The sequence below is a fragment of the Saccopteryx leptura genome, chromosome 2, assembly GCF_036850995.1.
Source record: "Saccopteryx leptura isolate mSacLep1 chromosome 2, mSacLep1_pri_phased_curated, whole genome shotgun sequence".
Taxonomy (NCBI): domain Eukaryota; kingdom Metazoa; phylum Chordata; class Mammalia; order Chiroptera; family Emballonuridae; genus Saccopteryx; species Saccopteryx leptura.
The window spans coordinates 355,389,077-355,403,028 of record NC_089504.1 but is presented as its reverse complement, the minus strand read 5'-3'; the positions used below and the strand labels follow the sequence as shown (position 1 = coordinate 355,403,028).

Here is a 13,952-nt window from a genome sequence, read left to right as displayed (position 1 = left end):
GGAGAGACAGTCAGACAGACTCCCACATGCGCCCGACCGGGATCCACCCGGCACGCCCACCATGGGGCGACGCTCTGCCCACCAGGGGGCGATGCTCTGCCCATCCTGGGCGTCGCCATGTTGCGACCAGAGCCACTGTAGCGCCTGGGGCAGAGGCCACAGAGCCATCCCCAGTGCCCGGGCCATCTTTGCTCCAATGGAGCCTTGGCTGCGGGAGGGGAAGAGAGAGACAGAGAGGAAAGCGCGGCGGAGGGGTGGAGAAGCAAATGGGCACTTCTCCTGTGTGCCCTGGCCGGGAATCGAACCCGGGTCCTCCGCACGCTAGGCCGACGCTCTACCGCTGAGCCAACCGGCCAGGGCTCATATTATTTTTTTAAAATATGATATAATTATTTAATAAAAATTAAAATATAGTTAACATACGATGCGTTTCAGGTGTATAACATAGTTATTCAACATTTCTATAACGAATGATGTGGTTACCATGATAAAAAAAGGAATCTTGCCATCTGCGACAACATGGACTGGCCTAGAGGGTATTATGCTGAGTCACATAAGTCAGACAGAGAAGGACAAATACCGAGTGATTTCACTTCTTTGTGGAATCTAATAAAGAAGAATGAAAAAACCAAAACAGCAACAGACTCATAGAAAGAAATCAAACTGATGGTGGCCAGAGGGCAGGGGGTGGAAGAGGGACGGGTGAAAGGCTGAAGGGAGATAAAAGGATGAGCTCCACTTTCTTTTAATAACGAAAAAGGAATTTCTACCATGTTTCTACCCGGAACGCAAACCAGCTGATTCCCGAGAAGGTAAGACTTCCTGGGAAAATCCCAGGACCCACCGTTTCAAGGTCTTCACGAACTTGTTTGAGGAATGGAACAGGTGTTTCAGGCTCCTTGACACCGACTGCTTGCGACCCGTGGCTTGTAATTTTGAACTTTCTGGAACACAAAAAGTTTACAGTGTAAATTTCATTGGCAGGAAACACTCCCAGTACCTTCTTCCCATCTTCCTGCTGTCGACTCCCCTGTCCTCTTAGTGTCACTTAAGTTCAGTTCCATGTGGGGATTCAGCTCTTTCATTACTACAAGAAACTTCTGTACCTTGAGATGCCAGCACTTAACTCAATGAGCAGCCCCTCAAAAATGTTGGCTATGAGTGACATAATGCTAGGGCAGGGGTCAGGAACCTTTTGGCTGAGAGAGCCATGAATGCCACATATTTTAAAATGTAATTCCATGAGAGCCACACAACGACCCATGTATGTTGTGCATTATCCAATAAAAATCTGGTGTTGTCCCGGAGGGCAGCTGTGATTGGCTCCAGCCACCTGCAACCATGAACATGAGCAGTAGGAAATGAATGGATTGTAATACATGAGAATGTTTTATATTTTTAACAATATTTTTTTTTATTAAAGATTTGTCTGTGAGCCAGATGCAGCCATCAAAAGAGCCACATCTGGCTCGTGAGCCATAGGTTCCCGACCCCTGTGCTAGGGGAAAACCTACTTAGGTGTTTTGTTTCTGTTTTCTGTACCAGCGACTTATGACAAGGTGGGATATTCCATTATATATATACATGTATATATATATATATATACATGTATATATATACATGTATATATATATATATATTTGTATTTTTCTGAAGCTGGAAACGGGGAGAGACAGTCAGACAGACTCCCGCATGTGCCCAACCGGGATCCACCCAGCACGCCCACCAGGGGCGACGCTCTGCCCACCAGGGGGTGATGCTCTGCCCCTCTGGGGCGTCACTCTGCTGCGACCAGAGCCACTCTAGTGCCTGGGGCAGAGGCCAAGGAGCCATCCTCAGTGCCCGGGCCATCTTTGCTCCAATGGAGCCTTGGCTGCGGGAGGGGAAGAGAGAGACAGAGAGGAGGGGGGGGGTGGAGAAGCCAATGGGCGCTTCTCCTATGTGCCCTGGCCGGGAATCGAACCCGGGTCCCCCACACGCCAGGCCGACGCTCTACCGCTGAGCCAACCAGCCAGGGCCTCCATTATATATTTTGTTTCATGATAAAATTAGTATAGATACATTACACAAAATCTGGAGAATAGAAAAAAAAATCCCACCCATAGCATCCTGCCATTTTACAACCATTGCTAAGCCATTGTGGGAAAGTTTTTTCCAGTGTCTCTGTTGGCTTACAGAAATAGTTGTAGGCATAGGTATGATTACTCCCTTTGTTACTTAGGAGAAGAATTGAGACAGAAAGGCTAAGTGGATTGTCCAAGATATAAAAACAAAAAAGACCAGTACCTGGAAAAAACAGACATTCATCAACTGAATAGGTATGTATTGGGACATGACTAGGTGCAGGGTTTTGTAGCTACAGTCTCGAGCAGGTCACCCATTGCACCTGTACAGCTCTTCTGTTCACAGCCTGGAGCGCTCACTGATAAAAGTGGTAGACTTCCTATAACAGTCTTTGCAAGCAGTGCTCCGTGGAGCTGAACCAGATGATCACTGGTTGTAGTTCCCATCGTAAGCTAATGAAGGGAAGCTGCGGTTGTTGGGTCACCATCAACCTCCTGACAGATTTGTGACTGGGGATAGGCACACAGAACCCTGGACAACGGCCTGTGGCTGAGGCCCAGTGTGGTCCTGCCCATGATCCCACAGGAGCAGTTGGGGATAAGCTGACAGACATAAGCATTCATGCCAGCTTCAAGTAACAGTTGTGCTGGTAACAGTTACCTCTGGTGGAACAATGCAAAAACACTTCTTTTTTTACTTGAACATGAATTTGATTGATCATACACCCTGCTTTAAAATTTTGCTGTTAAAAAAAAAAGTGTGGCTGCTGGGACTTCTGGTTAAAGGCAGCATATTGAACATATTTGTTGCATACCACTCGCTCCCAAAACTTCACTAAAAGCAGAGCGAAAAGCTTTTAAAAATCTATTATAAAGACAAAGACATAAATCTATAGAGACAAAGGGATGGGATAGGAAACTTAAGCAAGTCGTCTTGGTAGCTGGAACGCAGATGGACAGAGGGGTTTAGCAGACTTGAAAAAGAGGAGTCCTAAGCCAGCAGTGGTGAATGCTGAGAAACCACCTGACTCACCCTGTGGGCCCCATATATTACTGGAGGTGGGGGTGTGTGTGAATGTGGGGCTGAAATCAGGGGGACATGTTTAAGGCTGTTTAAAAAGAAGTTAGACTTCTAAATATCTTCGCTGCCCTGCACGGGTGGACAAACACCCCTTCTCCACTCTAGAGGAAAGTGTGAGGCATAGTCTTTAAAAAGCAGAAAATGAAGTCTCTAGAGTGGGAGACACAGGGTATGGTTAAAAGTGGGAGAAAGAAGTGTTATGTACTCAAAACAGGTGTATTAAATGAAAGTTTCCATGCAGAATAATTCCCCACATGGCTCTTGGGACACTGGAACTCAAACTTATGTCCCCTTGGCGGGACGCTGGAAGAAACTTCTCTGGAGTCTGACTGGCCTAAGAGAACACACCTGAAGATTCTGACACTGGCCTCATTGCTTTTCGAAAGAGAAGGCCTCGCCAAATCACCTCACACTGAAGCCTGTCAATAAAGAGCCCTGCCCACGTGCTCAGAGTTTCCCCATAGCTATTGAGCTCCCTGCTCTTAAATCTGAGCAAATGTCTAAGGATCCCCAGGTATCTGCAAACAGCAGAGGCCAAAAGCAAAGACACAAAAGAGTGACTTAGAGGGGAGACTGTGCTGAGAAAAGAAAATATAAAATGAAACCAAGCCTATCATGTGTAGCCTGAAAGATAGGAAAGATATTGCATCGTTGTAAAAACGACAGGAATCTGTAAGAGAAACATTCAGAGAATACAACAGAGCATTGGAAATTAAAAGTATGTTATCAAAGTCTGAAAGATCCAACAGAAAGCCTAGAAAATAAAGTTGGGGAAATCTCTAAGAGAGAAGAGCCAAGGGACGTGGGGATGGAAAGTGGGGTGGGGTGAGGGAGAAAAAAAAATAAAGGGCTAGTCCATGAGTAAGAACATCTGAGTAAGAACTCTTATAGGAGAGAACAGGAAAAAAGGGGAGAAATAATTGAACTAATTTAAGAAAATATTCCATAATTGAAAGGGCTTGCCAAATGTACAGTGCCACACTGGAACAAACAACACTAGAGCCACACAAAGGCACCTGGCAGTGAGATTTTGGAATACTAAAGTTAAAAAGAAAACTTAAAACTTCTGAGAGTAGACAAAAATAGGTTTTATATAAAACTTCTGGAATCAGACTTCCCCACACAAAAAGCTAGAAGACAACAAAGCTATGCCTTTTGAAATCTGAAGGAACTCCATGTACTTAAGATGACGTCAGGGTAATGGCAGCATGAGGGATACTTTTGATCTCTCCCCTTGATAGTTCAACAAGTTGAACAACTATAATGCAGCAAAGGGACCCCAGCTGGGCTTGTAGGCATGCCTGAAAGATCCACGCACTGAATGGAGTAAAGGTGGGGTGGGGTGAAAAGGAAGGTGGAAGATAAAATGCAATCGTGGTGGGCTTTGGAGAGGAGAGGAGACAAACCTGGAGTGACTGGGTTTTCTTTTTCTCTGCTGGACTATGGGGAAGAGGGAAGCTCGGGCTGTCTGGATTTTGTCTGAGGGGTACAGAGAGGGAAACTCGGAGTGACTGGGTCTCCTCTGCCAGGAGGAGCAGTGAGTTGGAGGGGCAGAGGGTGAGAGAAACCAAAGTGGCCAGAGAGCAGGGTCACAGCCAGTGTTCCCACATCTGCCAGTCTGCCCACAGCCTGCACTTGGCAGAGACAGAGAAAGCTAAAATGTGGCCCCCAGCTTCCCTCACCTCGTGGTACAAGGAGTGGCAGAGACAAACCCTACAGCTAGCTCTCCAGAGCTGCTCTCTCCTCTGAAGAACAGAGGTGCACCATGTATGGTCTCCAGGTCTGTTGAGACATGGAAAGAAGTGCCCAGAAGCCTGTGGTAGCCATTGCTACAGCCGTAAAGCCAAAACGGTAAACCCCTCACAATGCATCCCACCCACCAATGCAACAATGACTCCACCTACATTATTGCCATAGCAACATCTCAGTGGACAGCTCAGGAACTTCACAGCACTAAAACTTTTAATACAGCGACACCTACTGGAAGAAACCTCTCAAAACCGAAATATATATTTCCTTTTCTCTCTTTTTCCTTCTTATTATTTTTCTCCTCTTTTTCTCTTTTGAATTTAATTTTCTTTAATTTTCATATTTTTTATTATTTTTTGTGGGTGTTTTGTTTTTAATTTTTTTGTGTTTTTGATCTTTGTTTTCTGCGGTTTTTCTTTTTTACTTGTCATGATTTTATTAATTTTACTTTTTTACTTTTTTTTTTTTTTTTGCTTAGGGTTCTTAACACCACTTTCAAATGCCATCAAGGAAGAAAAAATTGAATATCATGGCTACACAAGACAGAGATATAGTTCAGAAAGAAAATGAAAAATCTCCAGAAAGCAAAAAAAATCTCAATTACACAAAAACCAATATTGCAGTTAAATAATAGAGAATTCAAAATTGAAGTTCTGAAAATACTCAACAAGGTGTGAGAAAACACCAACAGGCAACTTAAGCTCAGAAAACAAAATGAATACCTCACAAAGGAGATTGAAACTTTAAAAACTGAGATGAAGAACTCAATACATGAATTTAAAACTGAGGTAGCAAGTTTGGCTAATAGAAAAAGCCAAATAGAGGAGAGAATCAGTGACATAGAAGACAGGCAACTAGAGATGCTACAGAGAAAAGAAGAGAGACTCATGAATTAAAAAAAATGAGAGAGCTCTAAAAGAATTGACTGACTCCATTAGAAAGAGAAATATAAAAATAATGGGTATATCAGAAGAAGAAGAGAGAGTGAAGGGAATAGAGAGCCTATTCAAACAAATAACTGATGAGAATTTCCCAAACCTACCGAAAGAGTTAGAGTCTTGAATCCAAGAAGCAAACAGAATGCTGAGTTACTGCAACCCAAACAGATCTACTCCAAAGCACATTGTAATAAAATTGTCAAAAATCAATGACAAAGAAAGAATCCTCAAAGTAGATAGAGAAAAGAAGAACATAACATGTAAAGGAAAGCCCATTAGGTTATCATCAGACTTCTCAGCAGAAACTGAAGCGAGAAGACAGTGGACCCAAATACTCAAATTACCGAAGGAGAAGAATTACCAGCCAAGAATATTATATCCATTATAGTTATCCTTCAAATATGAAAGATAAATAAAAACTTTTGCAGACATAAGCTTAGGGAATTTATCACCAGAAAACTCCCACTGAAAGAAATATTCAAGGGGGTTTTTCAACCAGACACAAAAAACAAAATAAATCAAAACTACAAATAAAAGTTCCAAGATTACAATAACAACAAGGATAATCTGTGACAACAATAACATAAAAAGGGAGAGGATAAAGATCTGCAGTAGCAAAGGAGGATGGAGTGCAGAAGCACTCATAAGATAAAGGACTCTTGTGTATATGAACATTTTTCTCTTAACCTAATGGTAACTACCCACGATAAAGCTACTCCTGAAATACACAGCTTAAAAAAAAAAAAAAGAAATGGGAAAGACATATGGAATGCCACAAAAAAAAAAAGGAAAACAAAAACTGACAGAAACACAGAAGAACCAAACAAGATACAGAGCAACAGAAAGCAAAACATAAAATCCTTGTGTCAATAATTACCCTAAATGTAAATGGGTTGAACTCACCAATAAAGAGGCATAGAATAGCAGATTGGGTAAAAAAGCAAAACCCAACCATATACTGCCTTCAAGAGACACATCTAAGGTGCAAGGAGAAAGGTAGACTCAAAGTGAAAGGTTGGAAAATGATCTTCCAAGCAAATAATATCCAAAGAAAAGCAGGTGTAGCCATACTCATATCTGACAATGCTGACTTCAAAGACAACAAAGGTAACCAGAGATGAAGATGGATATTTCTTAATGATAAAGGGGACACTGTATCAAGAAGACATAACACTTCTTAATATATATGCACCAAACCAGGGAGTATCAAAATATATAAGACATCTATTAATTGATCTAAAAATAGAAGCAGACAAAAACACAATCATACTTGGAGAAGTCAACACACCACTGACAGTTTAGATAGAGAATCCAAACAGAAAAATCAATAAGGAAATATTATCCTTAAATGACACACTGGACTAAATGGATATAATAGACATTTATATATTTTCATCCCAAAATGTCAGATTATACATTCTCTTCTAGTGTGATTGGAACATTCTCAAGGATAGACCATATGTTGGGCCACAACACTAGCATCAACAAGTTCAGAAAGATTGAAATTATACCAAGCACATTTCTGATCATAAGACTTTGAAATTAGAATTCAACTGTTAAAAGAAGGTAAAGAAACACACAAAAATGTATAAATTAAACAACATACTTCTAAAAAATGGGTCAGAAAAGAAATAAAAGCAGAAATAAAAAGATATATATAGAAAAATGAAAATGACAGTGCAACATATCAAAACTTCTGGGATGCAGTGAAAGCAGTAATAAGAGGGAAGTTTATATTATTACAAGATCATATCAAGAAATAAGAGAGATCCCAAGTAAACAACCTCATATCATGTCTTATGGAACTAGAAAAAGAACCCAAAGTCAGCAGAAGAAAGGAAATAGTAAAAATTAGAGCAGAGCTAAATGAAACAGAGAACAACAACAAAAAACTATAGAAAAAATTAATACAACAAAGAGCTGGTTCTTTGAAAAGATTAATATTGACAAACCACTGGCTATACTCACTAAGGAAAAAAGAGGAAGGACTCATATAAATAAAATCTGAAACGAAAGAGGAGAAACTACCACAGACATCATAGATATACAAAAGACCACAGTAGAATATTATGAGAAATTATATGCAACCAAATTCAACCACCTAGAGGAAATGGATAAATTCCTAGAACTATGCAATCTTCTTAGACTGCGTCACAAAGAAGTGGAAAACCTTAATAGAGCTATAAGCAGGGAGGAAATAGAAACAAAAATCAAAAACCTCCCAAAAAACAAAAGCACAGGACCAGATGGCTACACTAGTGAATTCTACCATTCAAAGAAGATTTGGTATCTGTCTTTCTCAAAGTCTTCCAAAAATAGAAGCAGCAGCAGCTATACTCACTAACCTATTTTATGAGGCAACATAACCCTGATACCAAAACCTGGCAAGGAAAACACATACACAAAAGAAAAGTACAGATCAATATCTCTAATGAATACAGGTGCAAAAATCCTAAACCAAATACTAGCAAGTCAAATACAACAACATATTAAAAAATAATACATCATGATCAAGTGGGATTCATTCCAGGAGCACAGGATGGTTCAACGTACACGAATCAATCAACATAATACACCACATAAAACCAAAGAATAAAAATCATATGATCGTATTAATAGATGCAGAAAAGGCACTCGATAAGATACAACATCCTTTTATGTTTAAAGCACTCAATAAAATGGGTAAAAAGGAAAGTACCTCAACATAATAAAGGCCATATATGACAAACCAATAGCTAATACACTAAATACAGTGGTACCTTGAGATACAAACAGACCAACATACGAATTTTTTTTTTTTTTTTTTTTAAGATTCGAGCTATGACTTGGTCTGTATTTTTGTTCGAGATCCAAGCAAAATTCCAAGATACAAGTCGTGATTCGGGAAGCTGCTGCTAGTTGGTGCGTTGGCACATGGGTCCAATATCGGCAGTTTGATATACAAGTTGACCGACTTAAGGGCTCGGTTATAGAATGAATTAAATTCGTATCTCAAGGTACCACTGTAATGAAAAAAATGAAGGGTTTTCCTTTAAAATCAGGAACAAGACAAGGCTGCCCATTCTTTCCACTCTTACTCAACATAGTTCTGGAACTTTTAGCCAGAGCAGTCAGGCAAGAGAAAGAAATATAATATAAGGCATCCATATCAGGAAAGAAGAAGTAAAGGTATCACTTTTTGCAGATGACACAGTCCTGTATATAGAAAACTCCAAGATTCCACCAAAAAAAACTATTAGAAACAATAAACCAATACAGTAAAATCACAGGATACAAAATCAATATACAAAAGTCTATTGCTTTCCTATATGCCAATGATGAAACTTTGGAAAATGAACTAAAAAAACAAAAAACCAAACCAATTCCTTTTACAATTGCAACAAAAAATAAATAAAATACCTAGGAATAAACTTAACAAAGGATGTGAAAGACCTATATACTGAAAACTACAAAGCATTATTGAAAGAAATTGAAAAAGACATGCTGAAATGGAAAAATATTCCATGTTTATGGATTAGAAGAATCAACATTGTTAAATTAGCCATATAACGCAAAGCAACACCGAAGTACAAATTTACCCAAATACAAATTTAATGCAATCCCTACCAAACTCCCAACATCATTTTCTAAAGAAATAGAACTGAGAGGAGAAGAAAAAGAGAGAGAGAGAGAGAGAGAAAAGGGGAGGGGGAAGGGTGGAGAAGCAGATGGTCACTTTTCCTGTGTGCCCTGACTGAAATCAGACCTGGGACATCTGCATGCTAGACCAACACTCTACCAATGAGCCAATAGGCCAGGGCCATTTGGGGTTCATTTGATTACGGCAGCATGAGAAAACCCATTTTGACTGATATAAGACCTAACTTCACATTTCTCCTAAGAACCATGGCTTCTCTTCTATCTCTGCTTAATTACGAGCTCTGGACTAATTGTTAGTTTTTTGGACCCTGAATGCAGTAAGTCTTTAGCTTAAAGTGCTTAGAGCACAAGGGAGTTTGTTTTATTCATACTGGTATGTCTGGCACTTGACACATAGTAGGCAGTGTTTTAATTACTGTTTGACAGTTGAAAAATTGGATGATAATTGGAATTCCCTCCTATAGGGTACTGTTACGGTGAACACAGCATTTTCATAATTCATTATGTATGCCAGGGCATTAACCTTATGAATAATAAAGGTTGTTCAACATCTCTACTGAATTTCCATCCAAGTATTGAACATGCAAATAAGCTGTGGCCAGTTCTTTAGTCAAAATACAGAAATTAGTATGGATTTGGGTATCTCCCATGTAGTGGTATGGTAGGAAAAGGGATGTTTTATTATTACTTCTGCATTTGTAACATGCTGAGTATGTATTGAGTACTCCAGGCTCATTATAATGGAGTCAACAATTACACTTTGATTCTAGAACATATATATCAGTAAAGTGCTGAGATTAGAGAATACCTTATGCTTCCCGTAGAAGAATATGGAAGAAAAACAAGCTAGACTTGCCAGTTGAGTTTAATCCATTATCTAATTTAATCCTCACAATGATCCTGATAGATTATTTATGCTGATATTTTCTAATAGGGAAGCTATGGCTCAGAGAGGGGAAATCCTTTTCTCCAGGGTACACAGCTAGTAAAGGGTGGAACTGGGATTTAAAATACTGTCATTATTTTTTATGATTATAAAATTTGTAAAGGTTTATCCCTGCAATAAACCACATAGTATCTCAGTGTGATTGAGTATTTTAAATAACAATTTTCTAGTTTTCTGTACATAATATCTAATTATCTTTCATTTGTCATTTTAGAATTAGATTTATGTTAAATTATCTTAGAATCATTTGTTCGTGTGTGTGTGTGTGTGTGTGTGTGTGTGTGTGTGTGTGTGTATGTGTGTGTGTAAGGTCATTTCTTTTATCCTGGCATATTATTGATCAGTATTTCCCAAAGTTCGAACCTTGGAACACTAATTCTCTGAAACGTGTTTTATAGTGGCCAAATAAGTTTGGAAACCGCTTGTTTGACCAAATTCAAAATGTTTCATTATTTGAGTTTTTAGTATTTTAATATCTATTTTACATTTCCAAGGGAGGAATGTATAATGCAACATTTTCTAAACTTACTTGACCCTTTTTTCAGCTGAGCATCCTATTGGACCACTGTTTTCAGAACACACTATGGGTACTGTTTAAATGTCCAGAACATAAGTCTGTATAAAAAATAATCTTCTTTTTTGGGAAGTTCTACCTTAGGTCCAATCAGTCTTTCCTGATATTGTTCATATATTTACATTCTTATGGGGCAAAAGCATGCACATGATGAAAGCTGAATAGAAACCATAGAAACCATTGGGCTGTCTAGACAATCATTTCTTTAAAATAAATTTTTTTTTGTATTTTTCCGAAGCTGGAAACAGGGAGGCAGTCAGACAGACTCCCGCATGCGCCCGACCGGGATCCACCCGGCATGCCCACTGGGGGCGATGCTTTGCCCATCTTGGGGCATTGCTCTGCCGCAATCAGAGCCATTCTAGCGCCTGAGGCAGAGGCCGCAGAGCCATCCTCAGCGCTTGGGCAAACTTTGCTCCAGTGGAGCCCTGGCTGCAGGAGGGGAAGAGAGAGACAGAGAGGAAGGAGAGGGGGAGGGGTGGAGAAGTACATGGGTGCCTCTCCTGTGTGCCCTGGCCGGGAATTGAACCTGGGACTCCCGCACGCCAGGCCGACTCTCTACCAACTGGCCAGGGCCAAAAGAAATTTTTTTTCTTTTTATTGAATTTGACAATCATTTCTTGACTATCGGATACTAACTCAATAGTAAAGAGGAGAGCATCCAATAGTAATGGGAATGATATAAAATATTGTCCCTCATTCTCATGAGTAGTTTTAGCTTTCCCCCTCTGATAAAGACCAAACAAAATATGGTTGATACATTGCAAAGACATAGGTGTCCAATGTTTTTATTGCCTTTGCCTGCCACACAGGAACCAATGGGCAGGAGGAGGTTGGAGAGGCAGAAAAGGAAGAAGGCAGCGAGGTCAGGAATCTATGGTTGAAATTAAGAGACGCTGGCTGAATTCTGAGTAGTTGTTAAGATGAAGATACTTAGGCATTAGCAAAAAGTTGTTCCCAATCACTGTATGACGGTGACAACAAAGCCTTTTGGAAAATTTGACTCTAGTTAGAAATGAGGACAAATATTGGCAAGAAAATGTTTTTCTAGGTAATTCCTGGTCTGGTTCAGCGGACCCTGGATAACTGAGAATCGAGGGCGTCCTGCACTGGGGGGGATGTGGAAGGCCCTTTCTGAGTTAAAGTTTTCCTAGAGATGTGGAAACGAGATCCCCCTGGGGTTTCCTTCTCAAGCTTCTTCCCTGCCTATTTGCCTCTCCTAATGAACCATTCATTAGAAGGACATTATTTTCTTGCAAACACTTGTCCTCCTTCCTAGCTATAGCCGAAATTTCTGGAGGGCTTTGTTGTCATAGTTCTCCGGTTATTGGGAACGACGTTTTGCTAATGCTAAGTATGATATTTTCATACCTAGTCAAAACTCAGCATCTCTTTGTTTCAGCGGTAGATGTCTCAGCTCACTGGCCCAGCAGTGCCCTGAGTCTAGAGTGCCACGTAGTTGGCCATCTGATGGGTGAAAGAGCATGGAAAATGAAAACTTTATGGAGGCTTTAATTCTCCAAATAAAACTAAGTGCCTGCTCCACGAATCATTACCCAGATCAGAAACCTGACCCTGTCCCACTAGAGCCGCCCAAGTAGAAAAGGAGCTTTCAGAGGCTCCTTGCAGAGCTTCTGGGTAGAGTTGGCTGGGTCTGTGTTAGGCATGTTCACTCTACTTTCTCTTGAGCAGTAGTGGTGCAGGGGAAGATGAAAATTCAGGGTGAGATGAAGGCCCAGGGCCCCATCCTGAGGTCAGGATGGGAGGCAAAAATGAGGTATGGCAAGAAGACTGGACTTGGAGACAGAAAACGTAGGCTGGCATCTTGATTCTGTCTTTGCCTAGCACTGTGACCTTGGGCAAGTCACTTGCCTTTCTTTGGCGGTAATTGCCAAAAGGAGGATGGAAAAGAGAGATTGGATGTGGAATTGCATGTAAACTTTACAGTGAGTATACACAAAGGTTTAACTATTATTATTGCTGTTATAAACAGTGGTGCTGCCCCCGGGACACCCACAGGATTTCCCTTGGAGGTGAAACGTTTTAGGGTGACTATCCCAAAGGCCCAGCACACGGAGGAGTTTCATGAAGGGACGGGAACTAACGGCAGCTGCTGTTTCTCTTGTGCTTATTTTCGAACTGTTTCCCTGTCAAGAGAGCGTGAGGGACAAAGGGAGGAAAGGAGGAAGGAGAGGGAAGTCTCTTCTGAAGGGTTAAAGCGAGATAGTGCAGTAAAGTGATTCCAGATGTCCAAATATTAATATCTCTCTCTCCCTGATGAATGAGAAGGTATGACCCAGTTAGGAAACTGCTAAAATTACCGGCGCCACCGAGACCTCAGTCGATGGCCCAGCGCAGATTCTTATCCTTACCCCGGCAACTGAAGTGCTGGTGGAGAGCTCGGACCTGCTGCAGCAGGCCTTCCAAAACCTCGCTCTGTCCCTTGTGTCTGGGCTCTCTGTCGTCATAGTCTTTCCAGTCTATTGAACAAAAGAAACAAACAGAGTGAGATCTGAAAGCAGGGGAGGCCTCTCCCTGGCCCTGCCCCGGAGGCCAGGCTTTGCTCACACTACCCACAGACTCCGTGGATGGGCACCCAGCACCCACACAGCCGGCGAGCGGAGCCAAGGGGTTGGACGCCGCCATTGTTCGGGGCCCTGTGCAAAACAGTAATTGTGGTTGGTTTCTTCTGTTGGGCAGTTTCAGGGCAAGAGAAAACGGTAACGGAAAGCCAAGAGAAAACGGGAGATTGGGGAGTCCAATTTTCCCTCTCTCAGAAACTTGTTCTGCTTTTCAGCGCCCAGCGCCCGAACCAGTCCCCTGCCACCCTCTCCACTCAGCACCCCCCGCGTGTCAACCGGATTGCCACCGTAGGAAAGAAGGGGGTGGGCATGTGCAGACTAGATGAAATCCACAGGCCCAATGCTTTTATTGTAGGTTTCACACTTTTGGCCAAATTGAC

The 13,952-nt window shown here is 41.3% G+C and overlaps 1 protein-coding gene across 1 annotated transcript in view; it reads right to left on the bottom strand.

Annotated features, from left to right (window-relative positions):
• The window catches only part of ANKFN1 (ankyrin repeat and fibronectin type III domain containing 1), a 348,145-nt gene that overhangs the window by 57,660 nt on the left and 276,533 nt on the right, over positions 1-13,952 (bottom strand). Inside the window, exons 10-11 of the mRNA XM_066366429.1 lie at positions 13,363-13,470; positions 845-944 (exon numbers count right to left, since the gene is read on the bottom strand). Coding sequence (XP_066222526.1) covers positions 845-944; positions 13,363-13,470 — 208 coding nt within the window. The remainder of the gene's footprint in view (positions 1-844; positions 945-13,362; positions 13,471-13,952) is intronic.